At 36.0% G+C, this 21662-nt stretch overlaps 1 protein-coding gene across 12 annotated transcripts in view; it reads right to left on the reverse strand.

The window, feature by feature from the left end:
• Positions 1-21662, reverse strand: part of CAMK2D (calcium/calmodulin dependent protein kinase II delta) — a 315365-nt gene that overhangs the window by 47031 nt on the left and 246672 nt on the right. For 7 of the 12 annotated variants that reach the window (XM_027600484.2, XM_027600480.2, XM_027600476.2 and 4 more), the window contains exons 9-13: positions 10115-10209; positions 7503-7625; positions 6611-6694; positions 6096-6138; positions 2684-2721 (exon numbers count right to left, since the gene is read on the reverse strand). In XM_027600484.2, the coding sequence (XP_027456285.1) occupies positions 2684-2721; positions 6096-6138; positions 6611-6694; positions 7503-7625; positions 10115-10209 (383 nt within the window). The remainder of the gene's footprint in view (positions 1-2683; positions 2722-6095; positions 6139-6610; positions 6695-7502; positions 7626-10114; positions 10210-21662) is intronic. The other 5 variants (XM_027600483.2, XM_027600478.2, XM_027600486.2 and 2 more) reach the window with 1 other exon arrangement.

Below are 21662 nucleotides of genomic sequence, written 5' to 3' on the forward strand. Positions count from 1 at the left end.
ACACAGCTGACTTCTTATCAAATGATCAGAGGTACTTATAATGAAAGCACCACATATATTTATTATGTTATATTCAGTTTATATCAGCGGATACAAAAGTAAAAGAGGAATATACTGAGATACTTTTACTTCAGTTTTGAGAGAAGAGACTTGATTATTTTCTAGAATGGTTGTGAAGAACTGATTTCTTTCAGTGAAAATGTCACACATGCACACCTATGCACACATACTTCTCTGCACAAATGTGTGCACACACATGCAACACACACCCCTACACACGTTCACACATAGGTACACAGCGTACACACACCACCAGGTCTTCCGATTGAGGGCCATTCTGCCTGGATGAGCCATGCTTTATTGTCAGGCATGGCAAATAGGAGTTAAATGAATATGAGACTCAACCACCACTTTTAGTTGTGTTTAAATGTACAGTTACAAACTTTTTAAGTCAATGTAAAGATAAGCTTAATGATCTTTTATTACTATGGGAAGTCTTTTGAAGGTACTTGCAATATTAATTAGTTGAAAAATAATAGGAGAATTTCTAAGTAAAAGACTAGGAGGACTTCTTTTTTATTAAAGAGTCAAATGTTAAGTAGGAGTTAAACTATAAGCTGTCTCTTAAACATATAAGAACTCTGGCACTTTTGTTTATGAAATGTAGTTATTTTATGTTATGGAAGCTATTTTTCTTTAACAAAACTAAATCAAACCAGATATTTTAGTGATTCACTGAATTATTGTTATGAGGCATGGGCAAGATATTTTTATTTCTCAGGTGTTTTTATTCAGTTTTGAGGTTAATAAATGTTTCCTCTATAAGGTGCTTAACTAGGATGGGTCCATTGTACGCTCACTTTCACACTATTTATAAACTTCATGGTAGATGCATTATAGTGTATCTGAACTAAAAATAACTATTTTAGTAATCATGATCATCACTTAAAAATAATCCTAGAGTATTCCTTCACTTATCATTAAACAGACATTAACTATGTCATGATCTCTTCAGTTTCAAGAGAAAACTGGACTCTGGTCTTATAAAAGATCCTTTAATAGCATATGGATAAAGGTATAAAGCATATTTTAAAAATTCAATTTCAAAGATAAACAGAAACAGTATTATGTGAATGTGGGTACCATGTTTTGATGTCAATTGACACTGACGTGTAATGGCCCTACACTTTCTACACTTACACTAACTTAGGTAAATAAGACTGTTTTTATTCCTAAGTGTGAATTTTCACAGGAGGAGAAATCTGGCAGATAGAGATCCTCACCATCATCTGAACACTCGAACTGGACTTCCTTTTCTGAATTGACCAGTCAAAGAGAAAGGAAAAGAAAAAAATATGACCGGTTGAATTTTTAAAGCATCAAAGCATGGAGCACAGAATAAATTTCTCTTTAAAGAGAAGCTATAAGTCGTCTAGAAGAAAAAAAGTTCTGGAAATGTTTCTTTCTATATAAGGATAGTAGTAAAAATAAATATCTCTATAGGAATTGTGACCTCTGCATCACTGAAAGGTACAGAAATACACAGAATGAAACATTTGGAAAATTTAAAATATCACATTTCCACCAATGTAATATTGGGAAAAAGGCAACATCAACTGTCATTAATGAAACTGAAACTGAATGAACTAAGCAGAAGGAAGAGAACATTACAGGTTGAGGAAGGAATTTGTAAAAGGCAAATGCCATTCTAATGGGAATCACAAGTGCATGGTAACTACAGCTCTGGAAATTCCCAAATCACACATAAATCGGAGGTGAAGAAATGATTGGGCATGAGCATAAGTGATATATGATTTTCTATGTTATATTTTCAAAATGAACTGACCACCTGACTTTGGCTCAAGTTCAAATGTTAGAATATTAACTAATTCCCAAGAATGTTGAAGTGTTCATGAGGAATGTATGCATCTGCCATTGGAAGAGAAAGAAAAGGATTAAAGAAACAAAATACTTAGGTAATACTCCGGAAAGATAACAAACATAATACAAATATAAGGTTACATTCAAACAAAGATAAATTCCCATGAAACAAAATAAAATCAATAGAAAATAAGTTGTATTACTTTGTTTAGAAATCCAAGAAAGCCAAAATATCCTGTTGTTATCTTTTTTGGAAAATTTTTCTATAATTTTTCAGAATATTCACCTTGAGTATGTCTTAATACCTTATAAGAAAAGCACAGGAACAATTAAGACCTTTATAAAAACTGCCCAAGCAGAGAAATTTAATCATTTGACATTTAATTTCCCAGACCCTATGATTTTATTTTATTTTTTTTTCCAGGTTATACATTTCAGCAGACTTCAAGAACCTAGCATAACTAGCTGCAAAGCATTTGGTTTTCATTGATTTTCAGGTCACTATGATAGTTTGGGACTGTAGTAAAGCAGAGAGGATTTAGACATTCATTTTCTACAACAACTTCATATAAAAGCATTATTTTGTCAGATTATTTAGTATATAATAAAACAGAAAAATACACTTTTTCTTGACATACATATCAGTCATCTTTACATATTAATTATTTTATACTTCAACCTGTCTCCTTTAGAGGAACTATAAAAAATACAAGCTGTGAAAACTCACAATTTATATTTAACATTTGAAATGATCCAGCATCTGAAAGTCAGAAGTGATTTTAGGAGCACCTGTTTAACTTACCTTTACTCCATCTGGTTTCTTCAACAAACTCTTGGCTGCTGCAAAATGAGAGTAAAATCATTTCAGTGAGTTATCCACAGAAACCGATGCCAGGCAACAAATCAGGTTATTGTTTCCTTCTATCACCTTTATTGAGTTATGGCCAACATATGCCAAATTATCAAGGTCACACTAATGAGCGCGAGCTTACGGGACATAGAAATACAGTATCGCTTTTCTTGGTTTTGCCACATCAAATTTAGCACTAAATTCTTATTCAGTTCATTGCATAAATTGAACACTTTGCCTGTTATGTTATTGGACTTTATTTCACTGTTGGTTGCGAAAAGGATACTGGAACTTTAACTGGACTATGCTTTTGTAATCCAGAAAGTTGCTTTCAGTCTTCAGACAGATTGTATTACATGTTCATTCATACCACAAGTATGGTGACCATGTCAGTTCTGCCACTTAAGCCCCTCTTTCTGAAGGTTTGAAATTTATTTGTGAAAATTTGCTCTGGCTAAGTAACATCCTTTTAAAATAAATAAATATATATAAAATATATATATATTTGAAATCAAGAGCTTTCATCTTTACAAAAAATAGTATTAACTGTATTTAAAATGAAAGGGCATATTATTGGCCAAGAGCAAATTTTTTAAACAATTAGCATAGGACCTTTAAAAAAAGGCACGATGTATTCTTTTATACTTCAAAATCAGAATACAAAGCTTTCATAAACAAAAGCCTTTTACATCAAAAAATTAAAAATCATAAAATTTGAGGTGAGACATAAAACAAAACAAAATCTTCAACTAATCAAAGAACCGTTGAATTATATGGTCTCATGTGAAACTTCAATTTCTCCAAGGACAGCTTTTAGCATTCTTTTTGTTACTGAGCTTCTTGAGTATATTAGAAGGTGAAGTCATCCTTTCAAAAAATATACTTAGTGAATGGGTACATTCATACACACTTAACAGATTATATAACTGCTAATGACAATAAGTACACCAAGTGTAGAACATATATGAATATGCAGGACAAAGTATATACCTATGTTTCCATTTAATGTTTTATATATATATAATATATATAAGTCATATATATATATATAATTACTTAAGTATATCAGAGTAGACTTTGGCATATGAAATGGAAATACCTAGCTATAATAGAACTGCATGAACATGTAATTTCCTGACATCCATTTGATTTGGGACATTATTTTGATATCACTTTGGTATAATTTTAAATTTATTTAAGATACAAAAATGTTAATTTTATTTAGTCCTTAGCAACAAAGCTATTAATTTATTATTAATTGACAATTGTAAGAATAGCTGCCTTAGCTATAGTATTTGCCTAGAGTTAAAAAGCAATATTAAGTAAATCCTGTGGCAGTTAATAGGTTAGAAAGCAAACTCAGAATAGTTGAAATTGCAATAGCAAGCAAAGAGAAGACAATGATTCAGGGTAAGCAGGGATTTGGCCTGGGAGATGCAGAAATGTCCCTTTTGGTTACTATTCACCTTACCTCACAAGAAATACATTCCACATAAAGGGAGAAAAGAAAAAAAAAAACAACTTTATAACCATATACTTATGGACAAATTACCTTAAAGAGCATGTTTGCTAATGAAACAGAATGAATAAAATACTCAAAACTAAAATGCAATATCAAGTACAAGATGTTGTAACTGGGTCCAATGTTATTCAGTTGGTTTTGAAATGATGGATTAAAAAAAAAAGTTTGCCTTTCATGTTAGACATCAGAAACAATATAAAATTCACACATTAGTCATGAGTTTTTAGTTTACACAGTGATGAAAAGGAAAAGGTGATGTACACAAAAAGCTTCTATACATGAGTGTTATAAATTTAAAAAGGCCCAATTTATGCCCAAGAGTGTATTTAAGACTAACAAAATAACCCAGTCTTAATATTGGAGATTTTTTCAAGTTAGTTGATCTTTAACAATATATATTGATCATCCTATCTTTTATTGATTCACTAATTTTTGGGCCACAGTGAAATATTTATTTGAATATAGTATATATTAGCTAATATTTAATGAGATGATATTGAACTCACCCATATCAATGTCAACTATATTAATCAACTGTTCATAAAACAGGTAACTTGACAAAGGCAGTAATGACGATTTATTACACCAAACAAATTGGACAAAATACATACATTTGACTAACACAGTCCCTCAATTTGCAGCATTACTCATTGTATTCTTTGTTGCTGTTTAACAGGTCAGTGGAAGCCTTTGGAAAGCCTCCTATGGTTTCACATTATGTATAACTAAATATAATGGGGGGTAAAAGCTGACCATTTAACATAGTCATAAAAAGTAACTAAAAATTAGTTGAGAAGGTTGAAGAACATTTGATAAGGTTATGGATCATCACCTGATAGCACTATAATACCCAGGAGTTAAGTATGTACAGGGAGAAATAACTGAAGAATAGCTGGAAAATTTGATGTCTCAGATCTCTCTTATATAAATAGTAAGCTAAGTAAAGTGGTAGTATTTTTGGTAAATCATTTGATAATCCTTCCAAGTCTCAACAGCCACTTTACTAAATGCAGCTTTCTTGCTGCTTCAGTCCCTCCCCATACATAAGACTAATTAGAATTTACCAAAATTTGATTTTTGGAAACCTGGTCCTTTGTGATAATCTATTAAAGAAGGGGGTTCCAAAATTCAAGTAATTTCCGGACATAATATATATTAATTCCATTTTAGAAAGTCATCCTATAATAAAGAAATGGCTTAGCTTCTTTTATTTAAAAAATTATTTTTATCATGGAATCATTTTGAGGAACATTTACTATCCTGTGTTATTACTGTGAGGTAGGGTTCTCTGTAAATTCTTGAGTTTAGATACCTTTGAAATATGCAACCATTCCTATAGTGTGCCAAGATACAACTGTACTTTTGAAAGAACTTGGGCCTAAGAGAACTGGGTTCCTCAATAATGGTCTTCTTTTAAAAATCTTGCTTATTTGGATTCCCTATGAGAATGAGACAAACAAAAAAATCTTATTTATAGTTATTAGTTGATGAAATATCAATGAACTAATTCTAGGTTCAACATGCTGAGCTTCAAGAGGAGGGAGTACATATTTCCACAACTTGTGTGTACCCCCAGCAAGGATGACAGGTGGGTTTCAAAGGCTGCACGGCACTGACCAGGGGAGGGGCTGCTGGAGTGCTCCCGTGAAGAGTGCAGTCACGTGCCTAATGTCTCTGTGGAGACAGTACCCAGGCGGATTCCTAATGACAGGCCCTCCATGCCATATATTTGCTATCCCTAAACAACAGTGTTTTTCTAATTACTAGATTTTTCTTTAATTCCAAGATGACTACCTAAAGAGGAAAGCAGTGAATAAGGAACAGAATTCTTAACACATGTACCTGAAAAGTTCCTTGTAGCCAGCATAGTTGTCAAGATGGCACCCTGTCAGAAAAATAAGAATATGAAATTAATGTTGCTTATGCAAATCTTTGACCTGACAAATAAACAGTCTTTGATAACAAATCTTCTCCTAGCCTTACTTTCAGTCAGGAGATTTTTATTTGTCTGCTTTTGTTTTTTGTTTTTTTTTTTGTTTCCTGAGAGCAGCAGGCTTATGTCTCACGTAATGCTGGGGCTGCCCTCATGTGTGTGGCCAGATTCCACTTGTCAAATTGCAGGGTTGTTTTCCTCCGAAGGGAGGAACCACAGCACACACTGCCACAGAGATCCTAGCTCTTCACTGTAGACTTAATTCCAGTGCACTATTCCATTTTCTGAAGACCCAGAAGAAGAGTAATAAGACTACTGAGGTCTGCACATTTAAAGGCTTTTGCTGAAAAGTTATTTTCTCATATAGAATCTCATTTCTCACTCTGCCAAGTCTACCTCCCCACAAAAATGTAAAATTTCTTACCTTTAGTTTTCTTCTAGCATTAAATTTCTTTAAGCAGTCTACAGTCTCCTGTCTGTGCATCATGGAAGCAACAGTAGAACGTTGCTGGAAGAGGAAGAAAAGAAACTTAGGATATTTAAAACATACTAAGCATTACAGTATCTCAACTTCATCAAATCTGCATTAATGGTGCCTGAACCCATATGATGAACTTGTGAGTATTCACCTGCAAAAAAAGTTCCCTAATAATGGATGACTAGTTTTGCCAAGACTATTTGTAATGAAGGTGCAACATTTATCTATAGAAAGTAGAGAAATGAGTATCAATAATTCCCCAAATTATCTGTATTTCAATGTCTTTAATTATATTTCTATTGGACTGTCTTTCATTTACTTAGCACCATATTTACTGCCCTAACATTTGACACTTAATCCTAGAAATGTACTGAAATCTCTACATTCCCCCCAAATTTCAGTTTTTCTTAGCACATCTAAAATATATGCATGCTACTATGGCCATTCTTTCTTGCTAGTATAACTTCACTACAAGCTTCTAAACCTTATTTTTTTCCCTAAAGCTGCCTAATGATAAATAATTGAACTTTGTCTAATATTCTCTACTGGGATATAGTTAATCTTGGTGTCACTTTCTTGACCTCTGTTCATGAGTATTATCAATAACTGGTAGGGGAAATACTCATTCCTGGTATTATTGTAGGCAATATTTATCAATCTATGCAAATCAGATTGTTACCCCAATAGCAATTATCAGCATTACAAATTTATTTTCTTAAATACCTTGAGTTAAAAATGCATTCATTTTTAGTTTCATCTTTTTCTGCAAAAATTATTTTAAATCCATGAAAAATATTTTTAATTTTGCTCCTAAGGTCTTTAGAGAACTGTCACTTACACAGATCCATGGGTGTTTCAGTGCCTCTGAGGCTGTGATACGCTTGGCAGGGTTGATAGTAAGCATTTTATTGATTAGGTCTTTGGCTTCAGGAGTCACTGTGTCCCACTCTGGTGATGGAAACTTCAAAAACACAAATTTATAAAGAGTTTAAAAAACAGATACACTCAGTCAAACAGGGAAGAGCCAAGTAAACTAATCATTTTCTTAAGTGGTGAATTTCTTCATAAATTTACTTTTTGTAGAAGTTAAATTGTAACTACAAATAGATAAATTGATAGATAAATCAATGTAGATGTATATATCTCCCTCTCTTTCTATATATTAAAGAAAAGTAACCAATAAGGGATAAACACATATTCTAAATTGCATATTATACCTAGTACATACATTTTAAAATTTAGAAAAATAAACTCAAGTTTATTAAGTTTTTAAAATAAACTTCTCGTCCTCTCAAAGCATCCTTATTTTGGTTTGAAAATAAAATTTTATGCAATATTTCTCATAATTATTTGCAAACATCAATAAAGCTGACAGTCTGTCACATGTGTTGATGTCATGCTATTACACCAAGATTCAAAAGGAGGTATTACAGAAAAACAATGAGGTATTACGTTTTTTCACAACTCATGAGAAGTAATAGTAGAGATCATAACACAGCTTCCATTACCTGAGCCAAAACTGACTTACTACTTGTGGCTATTTGTCATAGAATACTGAGAAGAAATCTCAGCCTACAAGAGCTGAGATTCATTTTAACATCTCAGAAAAGTTAATCTACTTAATTACATATTTCATCAAAGCAAAGTTCTTAAAAGGAACCAATATTCACAACTTCTCTTAATAAGCCATTTGTGCACTAATACCTATATAATAAAGCTATTTATTCTAAGTTTCTTTTGTTGATAAAAATGCAACCTCATTTCTATATAATTTAGTAGTAGAAATACTATCCTTGATAGGTTTGGAAAAATTTACATCCCATCAGTTTCTAAACAACAGACAGACTATCAGGTCCTTTTCTCAATTCATGAATTTTTAGAGACAATCTTGGAACAAATGCTACTGTCACTGTGTCCTGGACTTTAGTTCACTTTCAGTAGTTATAAAATGGCTACTTTGCAACCCAATGGCAAAATGAAATAGGAGAAAAATGATAGTGACTCTTTAATTTCAAATTCTGCCAGTTTAACAACTGTCATTTTAATTCCAAAAGTTATTTTGGGCAGCTGTAAAAACTTGCTAATGATTAGGAGATACTGAAGAAATATCCAAGGCTGTACAGATCTTCTGACAGCAAATTGGGAGCTGGTTCAGCCTGAATAAAGGTGGACCTTTTTCTCATTTTTTAAAATTTTAATGAAGTCACTCCTTCACATTCATCAAACAGTGCATCTGCTGAGCTATATCCCCCCAGAGGGGTGCCTCCTTGTAGTCTGTAAAGATGATGAATGTACTAGCTGTGGCCATGTAAATCATAATTTGGTCCAATTATTAGTCTGACTAAAATGGAATGCTTCAAAATTAAAAGAATATACATTTTAAATTCTTGTGATACACACATCCATAGTAGAACTCAACAATGCCATGTTGAGTTCATGAGACCCGATAAAAAAATATAGACTTTTTAAATTCCTTTAACTTCCACATTGAGCTTTTAACTTGGGCACAGCAGGTGGGCCCAATATTGCCTATTTCTTAGTTACCCCACTGCATGGAGCACTGGGTGTTATATGAAAACAATGAATCGTGGAACACTATATCAAAAACTAATGATGTACTGTATGGAGACTAACATAACATAATAAAATAAAATAAAATAAAAGCAAAAAAAAAACACCCAAAAAATGGAAAGCATCATCAGACCTTGAACTCTAATTTCCAGAGGGCTGGTTATGTGAGATGTACCCAGACGTGGTGGTAAATCATATTTACAGACATATTTGTCAAAGGAGAGAAAATTATATCAATGAACAAAGTTAAGCCATAAAGAGAAAATAGATAAGGCCTTACTTTTTAGATTTAGGACTTAATTCATACTCATACTTTCAAATATTCTAATTGTAAATTAAATGTATTGGAATTGTGATTTTCAAAAATTTTTAAATCGTGAAACCCATTCTTCAAACGAAAGCTTGCACAGAAGCCCATTATGTAAACAGGACAAAAAAAGTCAAGCTAACATAATGGAACAATGTTCTATTTGATACATGGATCACTGCAAAGTATTATTGACATATTACTTAAAATTATGTGACGAACATTTGGGAATATTATTCAACTGAACAAGCAGTAATCATTTCTAAAGCAAAAATCTTTTCTTTTTTTATGTTTTAAAATGCACTAAGACCCCCAAATTTTTACAAGCAAGGTCCTTCCTTAGAGGCTTCCAACTGTATTTCTTTCAATCCTAGGAGATAGTGAACTAAAAGGAAATATAAATGGAATACATAGGCTGCATTCCTTACTCTTTATCTCCCTTTCCCTAGGAGAGAGAAAAATAGTAAGAGAAATTGTTGAAAATTATAGTTAAAATTGTAATGAAAAAATTTGGTTCTTGGTCAAAAAACAAAAAACACTCATCTACAGTTATATGAACATTTATTACATACATCATAAGCTCCAGCCTTGATCTGCTGATAGAGTCTGTGTTGATCTTCATCCCAGAAGGGTGGATATCCCACCAGAAGGATATAGAGAATGACACCTGGACAGAATGAACATATTAACATAATGTTTAATCATTCAGGCAACAGTAAGTTAAATGTGGCAGATCCACAATGACACTAAGCCACACCCATTCAAAGAGGAAACTGGGTATTTGGAAAACTTCAGAAAGACATTCTCTGATCTACTCTGAAGCATTCGGTGGAGGGTGAATTCTCCTGTTCTTATGCTCAAGAACTCTGATAATATGTGGCACTTTGAAACATAAACCAAAGAATTCTATGTGCACTTGAAAAGAATGTGTATTCAGTTGCTTTTGGATGGGATATTACATATATATGTTATGTTAATGGGTCGTTCAAGGACAGTATTTTCTTGTTAACTTTAGGACCAAAGAATTCTAAAGAGGTACAGCAGGTCAATACCTAAAGATGAAACTCATCTGTCATTGGGATGGCATATTCTTTGGTGTCCCTGATTAAGACCTGTTTTGTGGTCTATGTGCACTCAAGAAGAATGTGTATTCTGTTGCCTGTGGATGGAATATTCTGTATACATCTGTTAAGTTCATCTGGTCTAACATGTTTAAGGTCAATATTTCCTTATTGATTTTCTGTCTGGATGATCTATCCACTGATGTAAATAGGGTATTAAAATCCCCTACTATTATTGTATTGCTATCTATTTCTCCTTTTAAGTCTGTTAATATTTGTTTTATATATTTAGATGCTCCTATATCGAGTGCATAAATATTTACAAATGTTATATATCCTCTTGTTGGATTGACCTCTTTATCATTATGTAATGCTCATTTTTGTCTCTTATTTCAGCCTTCATTTTAAAGCCTGTTTTGTCTGATATAAGTATAGTTACTCCTGCTTTCTTTAGGTTTCCATTTGCATGAAAGATCTTTTCCCATCCCTTCACTTTAAGTCTATGTGTCCTTACATCTGAAGTGAGTCTCTTATAGGCAGTGTAAATTTAGTTTTTTTTTTTTTTTAATCCATATAGCCACTCTATGTCTTTTGATTGGAGAATTTAGTCCATGTACATTTAAAGTAATTATTGATAGATACGTACTTTTGTCATTTTTGTTAACTGTTTTCTGTTTTTGTAGTTCTCTTTGTTCCTTTCTTCTTCTCTTGCTCTCTTCTTTTGTGGTTTGATGACTTTCTTTAGTGGTATACTTCTATTACTTTCTCTTTCTCTCTTCTGTATTTACTGTAAGTTTTCACTTTGTGGTTACCATGAGGCTTACATATAACAAGTTCTAATTATAACAGTCTACTTTAAGTTGATAACTTAAGTTTGATCCTATTCTAAAGCTTACATTTTTACTCTTCCCCATCCCATGCTTTGTTTTTGATGTCACATTTTACTTCTGTATCCTGTAGCTAATTATCACAATCATAGAATTTTTACTACCTTGTCTTTTAACCTGTATACCAGCTTTATAATTGATTAATCCACTACTTCTGCTATGTATTTACCTTTCCAGTGAGATTTATTCTTCCATATGTTTTCTTGTTACCAATTAGCAAAGTTTCTTTTCAGTTTAAAGAAATTCCTTTAACATTTCTTATAAAGCTGGTTTAGTTTGATGAACACCTTTAGTTTTTGTTGTATGAAAAACTCATGATCTCTCCTTCAATTTTGAATGACTATGCTGGGTAGAATATTTGTAGTTGGAAGTTTTTTTTCCTTTCAGCATCTTGAATGTATTATGCCACTCCCTCTGGCCTACAAAGTTTCTGCTGAAACACTTATTATGGGGGTTCCTTGGTATACAACTAATTGTTTTCTCCTTATTGCTTTTAATATTTTCTCATCTTTAACTTTTGACATTTTAATTATAATGTGTCTTGATGTGGGTCTCTTTGATTTCATCTTATTTGGAAATCTCTGGGCTTTCTGGATCTGGATGTCTGTTTCCTCCCCCACTTCCTTCCTTAACTTCCTTAAGTAAGTTTCTAGCCATTATTTCTTCAAACAAGTTTTCTGCCTCTTTCTCTCCCCCTTCTGGGACCCTTATAATGTAAATGTTGGTCTGCTTGATGTTGTTGCATAAGCCCCTTAAGTTATCTTCATTTTTTTTTCTTTTTCTTTCTTTTTTTTTGTTGCTGTGATTGGGTGAGTTCCACCAGCAGCTTGGATTCATGTTAACTGATCCTTCCTTCTACTTCATGTAATCTGTTGTTGAACCTCTCTAGTATGTTTTTCAGTTATTGTATTCTTTAGCTCTGTGACTTCTATTTTGTACTTTCTTTTATTTTCCATCTCTTTATTGAAGCTCTCACTGTGTTCATCCATTCTTTTCCCATATTCGATGAACATCTTTATTAGCATTACTTTTAGCTCTTTATTAGGTAAATTATCTGCATTTTATTAAAGATTTTTTTGTAAGGTTTTATCTTATTCTTCCATTTGGAACATATTCTTTTTTTTTTCTTCATTTTACTTGACTCTGTTGATCTATAGAGTAGATAAAACAACCCCCTCTCCTTGTGTAGAAGATGAACCTTGTCTTTCAACTCTGCTCCAACTCTGTCATTTCTCAAACTTTTGTTCTTATCCAAAATGCCTACTATATTTTTATTAGCTCTCAGTAGGTAAGGATGTGCCAAGACCTGTCAGTGACTGAAAGGGGAGGAGCTCAGTACCTAGATTCACACTGTTTGGAAGCCAGACTCTCAGGTAGCAGCTTTTAAAATTATGCAAATATGTACAGTCCTGTGGGACCACAACCATAAGCCCCACCAACCAAGCAATTTGGTGGCCCCCTGCGTGACAGTCACAAAAACTGGGGCTGCAGATGAATGTATAGTTTCTTTTCTGAGAGATACTAGCAAAGCTGGAACAAGGCAGAAGGAGAGTGCCAAGATGGTGCCTACAACCTACATTCCTTGAGAGTAGCTCTTAATATACTAGATATGTACCAACCCTGAAGCCTGCTCCTCAGGGCAAAGTTCTAGGACAAGCCAAGAGGCCCCCTTCACAGAAAGACTAGAAGGAGGTATGCCTCAATCTGCTAACTGTGCAGTGTCCTGGGGTGGCAGCCTGCCAAGATTTTTTTCTTCAATTACCAGTCCTGTGGGACCCAGGAATGCAAGTCCCCCTGACCAGCCAGGCAATCAAGGGGCATACCCTGGGGGGAAGATGGAAAAACAGGGCAGCAGATGTAAAAACCAGGACATCGGCTTCGTGCAAAGCTTCCCTCCAGGAGACATTAGCGCTCTGGAGTGTGGCAGAGAGAGAGCATGAAGTGAGCAGTGCTCTTTGAGGTCTCTTGAAAGATTATAGTCATTCCTTAGATGTGTGTTTAATTGGAAACCTGCCCCTCAGGCTGCAGCCATAGTTTTTAGTTAATAGGCCCCCTTCACAGAAAGACCAAGCTCCTAGGTCTGTTGCCTCTCACTGTGCAGTGGAGGTGGTGGCTACTTAAGAACTATCTCTCCATCAGTTACAGTCCTATGGGACCCACAAGCAGAAGCCCCACTGACCAACAGAGCTGGCAATGTGGAGGTGTCACCTGGTAGCAGGTGCAAAAATCAAGGAGCCAGACACGGGTATGAGCTCCTTTCTGGGTGATGCTGATTATTACAGGCTCATGAGATGAGGAACACAAGCCCCTCTGGCCTCCAGAGCCAGCCAGTCAGGAGGCATTCCCTGAGCAGCAGCCACATGTAAAATCTTCCTTCCTGGTGCTCTGGAGCACTCTGAAGGGAGAGCATGGACACAGCACTTGCCAGTCTCTGCCCCAGAGGATACTCCAGTAGGCTCCCAGATATGTGTGTTAAATTAGATGCCTGCCCTACAGGCTGACACTGTAACATAAGCAGGTCAACCTCCTTCACTTTATGTCTGGATGCAATCAAGCTGCCTCTGAGCTAGGCCCTCTGGCAGGTATGTCCAAGCATCTAGGCCTGTTAAGAGCTGTCTTTTACATCATGATAGTTTTGTGCCTCTGGGACATGAGTCCTACTGGTTTTCAAAATTAGATGTTTTGGGTGCTCATCTCTCAGGTGCAGGTCCTAAAAGTTGACGTGCTGGATGTGGGACATGCTTCTCCTTTACTCAATAAGGAGAAGGCCTGGTTTTGAGTTATGGTCAGGGTTTATTGTGAGATTGTGTCCCAGCCTCTCCTACCCACTTCAGTGTGGTTTTCTTTTGCCTGATGTATAATCAACACTCAGCCAGGCTTTAGTTTTTTTTGTTTTTGTTTTTTTTTTTTTTTTAAGAGGAAACTGTTCCATGTGAAGCTGTAGAGTCAGTGTGTCCATGGGGGGAGGTGAGTTTGGGATCTTCTAACTTTGCCATCTTGAACTAATCCCCTTCTACTTTTGAAAAGTTTATTTGGCCTGCATGAGGTCTTTAGTTTCTGCCACTGCTCTGACTGCTACTGTTTTTTTTTGTTTTATTTTGCCTTTTTTTTTTTTTTTTTCTGCTTTCCCTTAAACAATGGAAACGAAGGACAGATGGGTAAGACAGGTAAAACTCTGCCTGGCATGGCCTAAGATTCCTTTTTTCTCTTACCAGTGTTGATCTCTTGGGTTTCTTTAGCTTTTCTTTGTTAGGGAGATCTAGCCTTGCTCTTGTCCATCAGACTTGACATCTTTATGTAACGGACACTGTGGCAGTGAAAATGGCTTTTAAACAGTGGTTTAATCACTCTAGACTAGATAGCCTGCTTCAGGAAGTTCCAGTTCAAAAGCAAATTCTTAAATTCGTGTGAATCACAACCAATTTAAACAACAATGTATTTAAACATTCTTAAATAAAAACCTAACAAAGCTTTAAAATCAAAACTGAAAATTACTTTACTATAGTGGAGTTAAAAAGAAAAAAAAGACCATGAAAAAAAATTTCAATATATTGATACCTCATCTTCACAACATAAATATTTTTCCATCTTTCACTACATCATAAACTTAATGTACATTAATTTAATTATTTTTGTATCATTTTTACTATCTGATGTAACAGATGCATCTAATGATGATGATGATGAGTATCTGTGTTTGTGTTCCCAGGACACAGGTGGAAGAAAGGTGATACCTAAGTAGTTTTATCCCTCAGCTATGGTTTATGGGGTAAAGAAGAAAATTAGCTTTGTAATAGCAATAGTCTATGTTAATTTTTAATTAGACATTTTTCTAATAAACATCTGAGGTAGGCTGTTATGAAATTATAAAACAGACTTCCAATGGAGTCATTTAGCATTCTGGACCTAGGCTGGGCTGCAAGCGTAGCCTGCCTCTGAGGCTTTGTCCTTGTGTGTTACAACTACAGTTCTGCTGGCTGATACTTGATGTGGTATGTCTCTGCAAAGGGGAAGGCTCACTGATGGCTGGTTCCCCAAGAACTGTCAGGCACTACATAGACAAATGCTCATAATTTAATTGTTCAATTGAGGAGTTTCTACCAAAAAAATCTACTTTTACTAAAACAATTATACAAATATAGAAGATTTTAAAACACTCAGGCCAGAAGATTTAAGACAAAAACTACACGGGCACTATCAAGTAGACTGATCTTTAACTGTCAGTGCCTATTTAAATAAACACTGTTTTGTAAGCTTGCTTTGATTTATCATTAGATTGGAGTCTGAGGCCTTCCTGAATTATATGCTTTTGGAGTTCTATTTCCTGAAAGTATAGAATAACTATGAGAGTCATGATATAATAGTAAGTTTTATTGTAGGTAACAGTTTTTTGAGCACCTACATGAGCTTTAGTGCATAACCTCATTTACTCTGTGTACAACTTTGTGTGGTAGATAATGTTATTGTCCCCATTTCACAGATGAGGAAATGGAGTTTGAGAGCTTATATAACTTAAATGTTTTACCCACAAGCAGGCTTGACAAAGTCATGTCTTAAAGGTTCTTTGCAGGTTCTGGATACAGATACATTTTCTTCATCCATGAAATTTAATAGGAATGGTCATTTTAAATTTTAAATTGTTTTGTTGTCTAATTGAGAGGCTTTGACTCTCACTGATAAGATTTCAGTTTGGTTTTGCCTTAAATGTACCCTGCAGCCATTTTTTCCTTTAGCTAGGTACTTTAACTGGATTATTTTAAAGTTTTTAGAGGTGGAAAAGATGGTGGAGGAGTAGGGGACCCTATTCCAACCAGTCCCAGAATTGAGCCGGATTATCTACCAGACCACTCTGAACACCTATGAAATTAGCCTGAGATGTAAGAAGATAGATCTGGATCTTTACAAAGAGAATATTGCAGGCAATGGGTTTTGATGTATAAAGTGGGGAACCGTGATTCCACGGGCAGATATCAGAAGATAAACGGCAGGGGGAGGGAGTCGTGGGGATCCTGCACTGCCAGTGAGCGGTAGCTTCCTGCGCTGGGGATGGGGCACAGACTCACAGACCGGTACTGGCGGGGAAAGGACTTTAGGGCAGCACCCTGGACTGAAACCCGGAGCCGCGGGGCTGCGCATGTGAACTGGGAGTGGCTGGCGGTTTTAGAAGCACAAAGGGCAGAGACGTGCCCCAACCTGGAGGTGAGGACTGGGAGTGCTGCTGAGGGGCACACAACCCAGGACGCTGCAGTTTATAGCAGCATAGACAGAAATGAAGATAGTGTGGCCTGGAGAGCTCACTAAAGAACATACTGTGATCTCTCTTCTCTGAGGCAGAGGGTTAGAAACGATCTCTTCTGCTCTGACTCTTGGAAAAGATGCAGAAAGCCTCCAGGGAAAGCCGCCAGAGAACAAAAGCCCCCCAAAAACGGTTTTCACTGAGCCCATCCCCTGCCACAGGGGGCAGGGCAACTCTGCCCAAACAGGGTTGCCTGAGTAACAGTGCGGCAGGCCCCTCCCCCAGAAGACAGGCTGGGAGAACAAGAGGACAGCAACCCTAAGGTCCCTATAAAACAGGTGCATCTTGCTTGGGTTTTGGTCAATTTGGACTCTGTACATTCCCTCAACCACCCCTCAACAGAATGACTAGGAGGAAGAACCCCCAAAATAGGAAAGACTCAGAGACTGTGACTTCTGCCACAGATTTACAAATGGATACAGATATAACCAAGATGTCGGAGATGGAGTTCAGGGTAACAATTGTGAAGACAACAGCTAGAATGGAGAAATCGATTAATGGCAACATAGTCTCTAAGAGCAGAAATGAAAGCTGAATTGGCAGAACTTAAAAATGCTATCAATGAGATCCAATCTTATCTAGATAATCTAACAGCTAGGGTAAATGAGGCAGAAGAACGAATTAGTGATCTAGAAGACCAATTAATAGACAAGAAGGAAAAAGAGGAGGCCAGGAAAAAACAACTCAAAATCCATGAAAACAGAATCAGAGAAATAAGTGACGACATGAAACGTACCAATGTCACAATTATTGGGATCCCTGAGGGGATGGAGAGAAAGAGAGAGAGAGAGAACTAGAAGATATATTTGAGCATATCATAGCTGAGAACTTCCCTAATCTGGGGAATGAAACAAACATTTGTGTCCTAGAGGCAGAGAGAACCCCTCTCAAGATCAAGGAAAAAAGACCAATGCCCTGGCATGTAATAGTAAAACTTGTAACAGTAAAACTCGCAAATTTTAGAACCAAGGAAACCATCTTAAGGGCAGTTAGGGAGGTGAGATTCCTTATGTACAGAGGGAGGAACATCAGAATAATGTCAGACCTATCCACAGAGACCTGGCAAGCCAGAAAGCCCTGGCAAGACATATTCAGGGTACTAAACGAGAAGAACATGCAGCCAAGAATACTTTATCCGGCAAGTCATTTAGAATGTCATTTAGAATGGATGGAGAAATGCAGAACTTCCAAGACTGGCAGAAACTGAAAGAATATGTGACCACTAAGCCAGCCCTGCAAGAAATATTAAGGGGGGGGGGGTTCTATAAAAGGAAAAAGACCTCAAGAGTGATATAGAACAGAAATTTAAGAGACAATCTATAAAAACAAGGTCTTCACAGGCAACATGATGACAATAAATTCATATCTTTCAATAATCACTCTCAACGTGAATGGCCAAAATGCTCCCATAAAATGGCACAGGTTTGCAGATTGGATTAAAAAGACAGGACCCATCCAAATGCTGTCTACAAGAGACTCATTTTGAACCTAAAAATACGTCCAGACTGAAAGTGAAGGGATGGAGTTCCATCTTCCATGCCAATGGACCTCAAAAGAAAGCTGGGGTAGCAATTCTTATATCAGACACATTAGATTTTAAGCTAAAGACTGTAGTTAGAGACACAGAAGGACACTATATCATTCTTAAAGGCTATCCAACATGAAGATCTAACAATTGTAAATATCTACGCCCCCAACATGGGAGCAGCCGTCTATATAAGCCAACTGTTAACCAAAATAGTCATATTGATAACAATATGTTAATTGTAGGAGACCTCAATACTCCACTCTCAGCAATAGACAGATCATCTAAGCAGAAAATCAACAAAGAAACAAGAGCTTTGAATGACACACTTGACAGATGGACCTCATAGATATATACAGAACATTCCACCCTAAAGCAACAGAATACTCATTCTTCTCAAGCGTACATGGAACTTTCTCCAGAAAAGACCACATACTGGGTCACAAATCAGGTCTCAACTGATACCAAAAGATTGAGATTATTCCCTGCATATTCTCAGACCATAACGCTTTAAAACTGGAACTCAATCATAAGAAAAAATTTGGAAGAAATTCAAACACTTGGAAGCTAAAGACTACTATGCTCAAGAATGTTTGGGTCAACCAGGAAATCAAAGAAGAACTTAAACAATTCATGGAAACCAATGAGAACGAAAACACATTAGTCCAAAACCTATACTGCAAAGGTGGGTCCTAAGGGGGAAATACATAGCCACCCAAGCCTCACTCAAAAAAATAGAAAAATTCGCCCAAATTCACCAACTAACTCTATACCTTAAAGAACTAGAGAAAAAGCAACAAATGATGCCTAAGCCACGCATTAGAAGAGAAATAATTAAGATTAGAGCAGAGATCAATGAATTAGGAACCAGAAACACAGCAGAGTAGATCAACAAAACTAGAAGCCAGTTCTTTGAAAGAATTAATAAGATCGATAAACCACTGGCCAGACTTATCCGAAAGAAAAGAGAAAGGACCCAAATTAATAAAATTATGAATGAAAGGGGAGAGATCACAGCTAACACCAAGGGAACAGAAACAATTATTAGAAATTATTATCATCAACTATATGCCAATAAGCTGAGCAACCTGGATGAAATGGATGCCTTCCTGGAAACCTATAAACTCTCAAGACTGAAACAGGAAGAAATTGACAACCTGAACAGGCCAGTAACGAGACTGAAGCAGTGGATCAGAAACCTCCCAAAAACACAAGAGTCCAGGGCCTGATGGATTCTCTGGGGAATTCTACCAAACATTCAAAGAAGAAATAATACCTACTCTACTGAAGCTGTTTCAAAAAACAGAAACAGAAGGAAAGCTTCCAGACTCATTCTATGAGGCCAGCATTACCTTAATCCCCAAACTAGGCAAAGACCCCATCAAAAAGGAGAATTTCAGACCGATATCCCTGAGGAATATAGATTCCAAAATTTTCAACAAAATCCTAGCTAATAGGATCCAACAATACATTAAAAGGATCATCCACCACGACCAAGTGGGATTTATCCCCGGGTTGCTAGGGTGGTTCAACATTTGCAAATAAATCAATGTGACAGAACACATTAATAAGAGGAGAGAGAAGAACCATATGGTCCTCTTAATTGATGCAGAAAAAGCGTCTGACAAAATGCAGCATCCTTTCCTGATTAAAACTCTTCAGAGTACAGGGATAGAGGAAACATTCCTCAAGTTCATAAAATCCATCTATGAAAAACCCACAGCAAATATCATCCTCAATGAGGAGAAGCCGAGAGCCTTTCCCTTAAGATCAGGAACATGTCAAGGATGCCCACTCTCGCCAATATCATTCAATACAGTACTAGAATTCCTAGCAAAACAGCAATCAGACAACAGAAAGTAATAAAAGGTATTCAAATTGGCAAAGAAGAAGTCAAACTCTCTCTATTCACAGATGCAATGATACTTTATGTGGAAAACCCAAAAGACTCCACCCCCAAATTACAAGAACTCATACAGCAATTCAGTAATGTGGCAGGATACAAAATCAATGCACAGAAATCAGATGTTTTCTAATACACTAACAATGCAACTGTAGAAAGAGAAATTAGAGAAAGGATTCCATTTACAATAGCACCAAAAACCATAAGATACCTCGGAATAAAGCTAACCAAAGAGGTAAAGGATCTATATTCTAGGAACTACAGAACACCCATGAAAGAATTGAAGAAGACACAAAAAGATGGAAAAACATTCCATGCTCATGGATTAGAAGAATAAACATTGTTAAAATGTCTATGCTACCCAGAGCAATCTATACCTTCAATGCCATCCCAATCAAAATTCCAGTGACATTTTTCAAAGTGCTGGAACAAACAATCCTAAAATTTATATGGAATCAGAAAAGACCCCGAATTGCCAAGGAAATGTTGAAAAAGAAAAACAAAGCTGGGGGCATGATGTTTCCTGATTTCAAGCTATATTACAAAGCAGTGATCACCAAGACTGCATGGTCCTGGCATAAAAACAAACATATAGACCAATGGAACAGAAGAGAGAGCCCAGATATGAACCCTCAACTCTTTGGTCAAATAATCTTTGACAAAGCAGGAAAAAATACGCAATGGAAAAAAGACAGTCTCTTCAATAAATAGTGCCAGGAAATTGGACAGCTATATACAGAAGAATGAAACTCAACCATTCTCTAACACCATACAAAGATAAACTCAAAATGGATGGAAGACCTCAATGTGAGACAGGAATCCATCAAAATCCTAGAGGAGAACACAGGCAGTAACCTCTTCAACGTTGGCCACAGCAACTTCCTTCAAGATACATCTCCAAAGGCTAGTGAAACAAAAGCAAAAATGAACTTTTGGGACTTCATCAAGATAAAAAGCTTCTGCACAGCAAAGGAAACAGTCAACAAAACAAAGAGGCAACCCACACAATGGGAGAAGATATTTGCAAATGACACTACAGATAAAGGGCTGGTATCCAATATCTATAAAGAACTTCTCAAACTCAACACCCAAAAAACAAATAATCAAGTCAAAAAATGGGCAGAAGACACGAAAAGACACTTCTCCAAAGAAGACATACAAATGGCCAACAGACACATGAAAAAATATTCATCATCATTAGCCATCAGGGAAATCCAAATCAAAACCACACTGAGATACCACCTTACACCAGTTAGAATGGCAAAAATTGACAAGGCAAGAAACAACAAATGTTGGGGAGGTTGTGGAGAAAGCAGAACTCTTTTACACTGTTGGTGGGAATGCAAGTTGGTATAGCCACTTTGGAAAACGGTGTGGAGGTTCCTCAAAAAATTAAAAATAGAGCTACCCTATGACGCCGTAATTGCACTCCTGGGTATGTACCCCAA

The sequence above is a fragment of the Zalophus californianus genome, chromosome 2 (assembly GCF_009762305.2).
Source record: "Zalophus californianus isolate mZalCal1 chromosome 2, mZalCal1.pri.v2, whole genome shotgun sequence".
Taxonomy (NCBI): Eukaryota; Metazoa; Chordata; class Mammalia; order Carnivora; family Otariidae; genus Zalophus; species Zalophus californianus.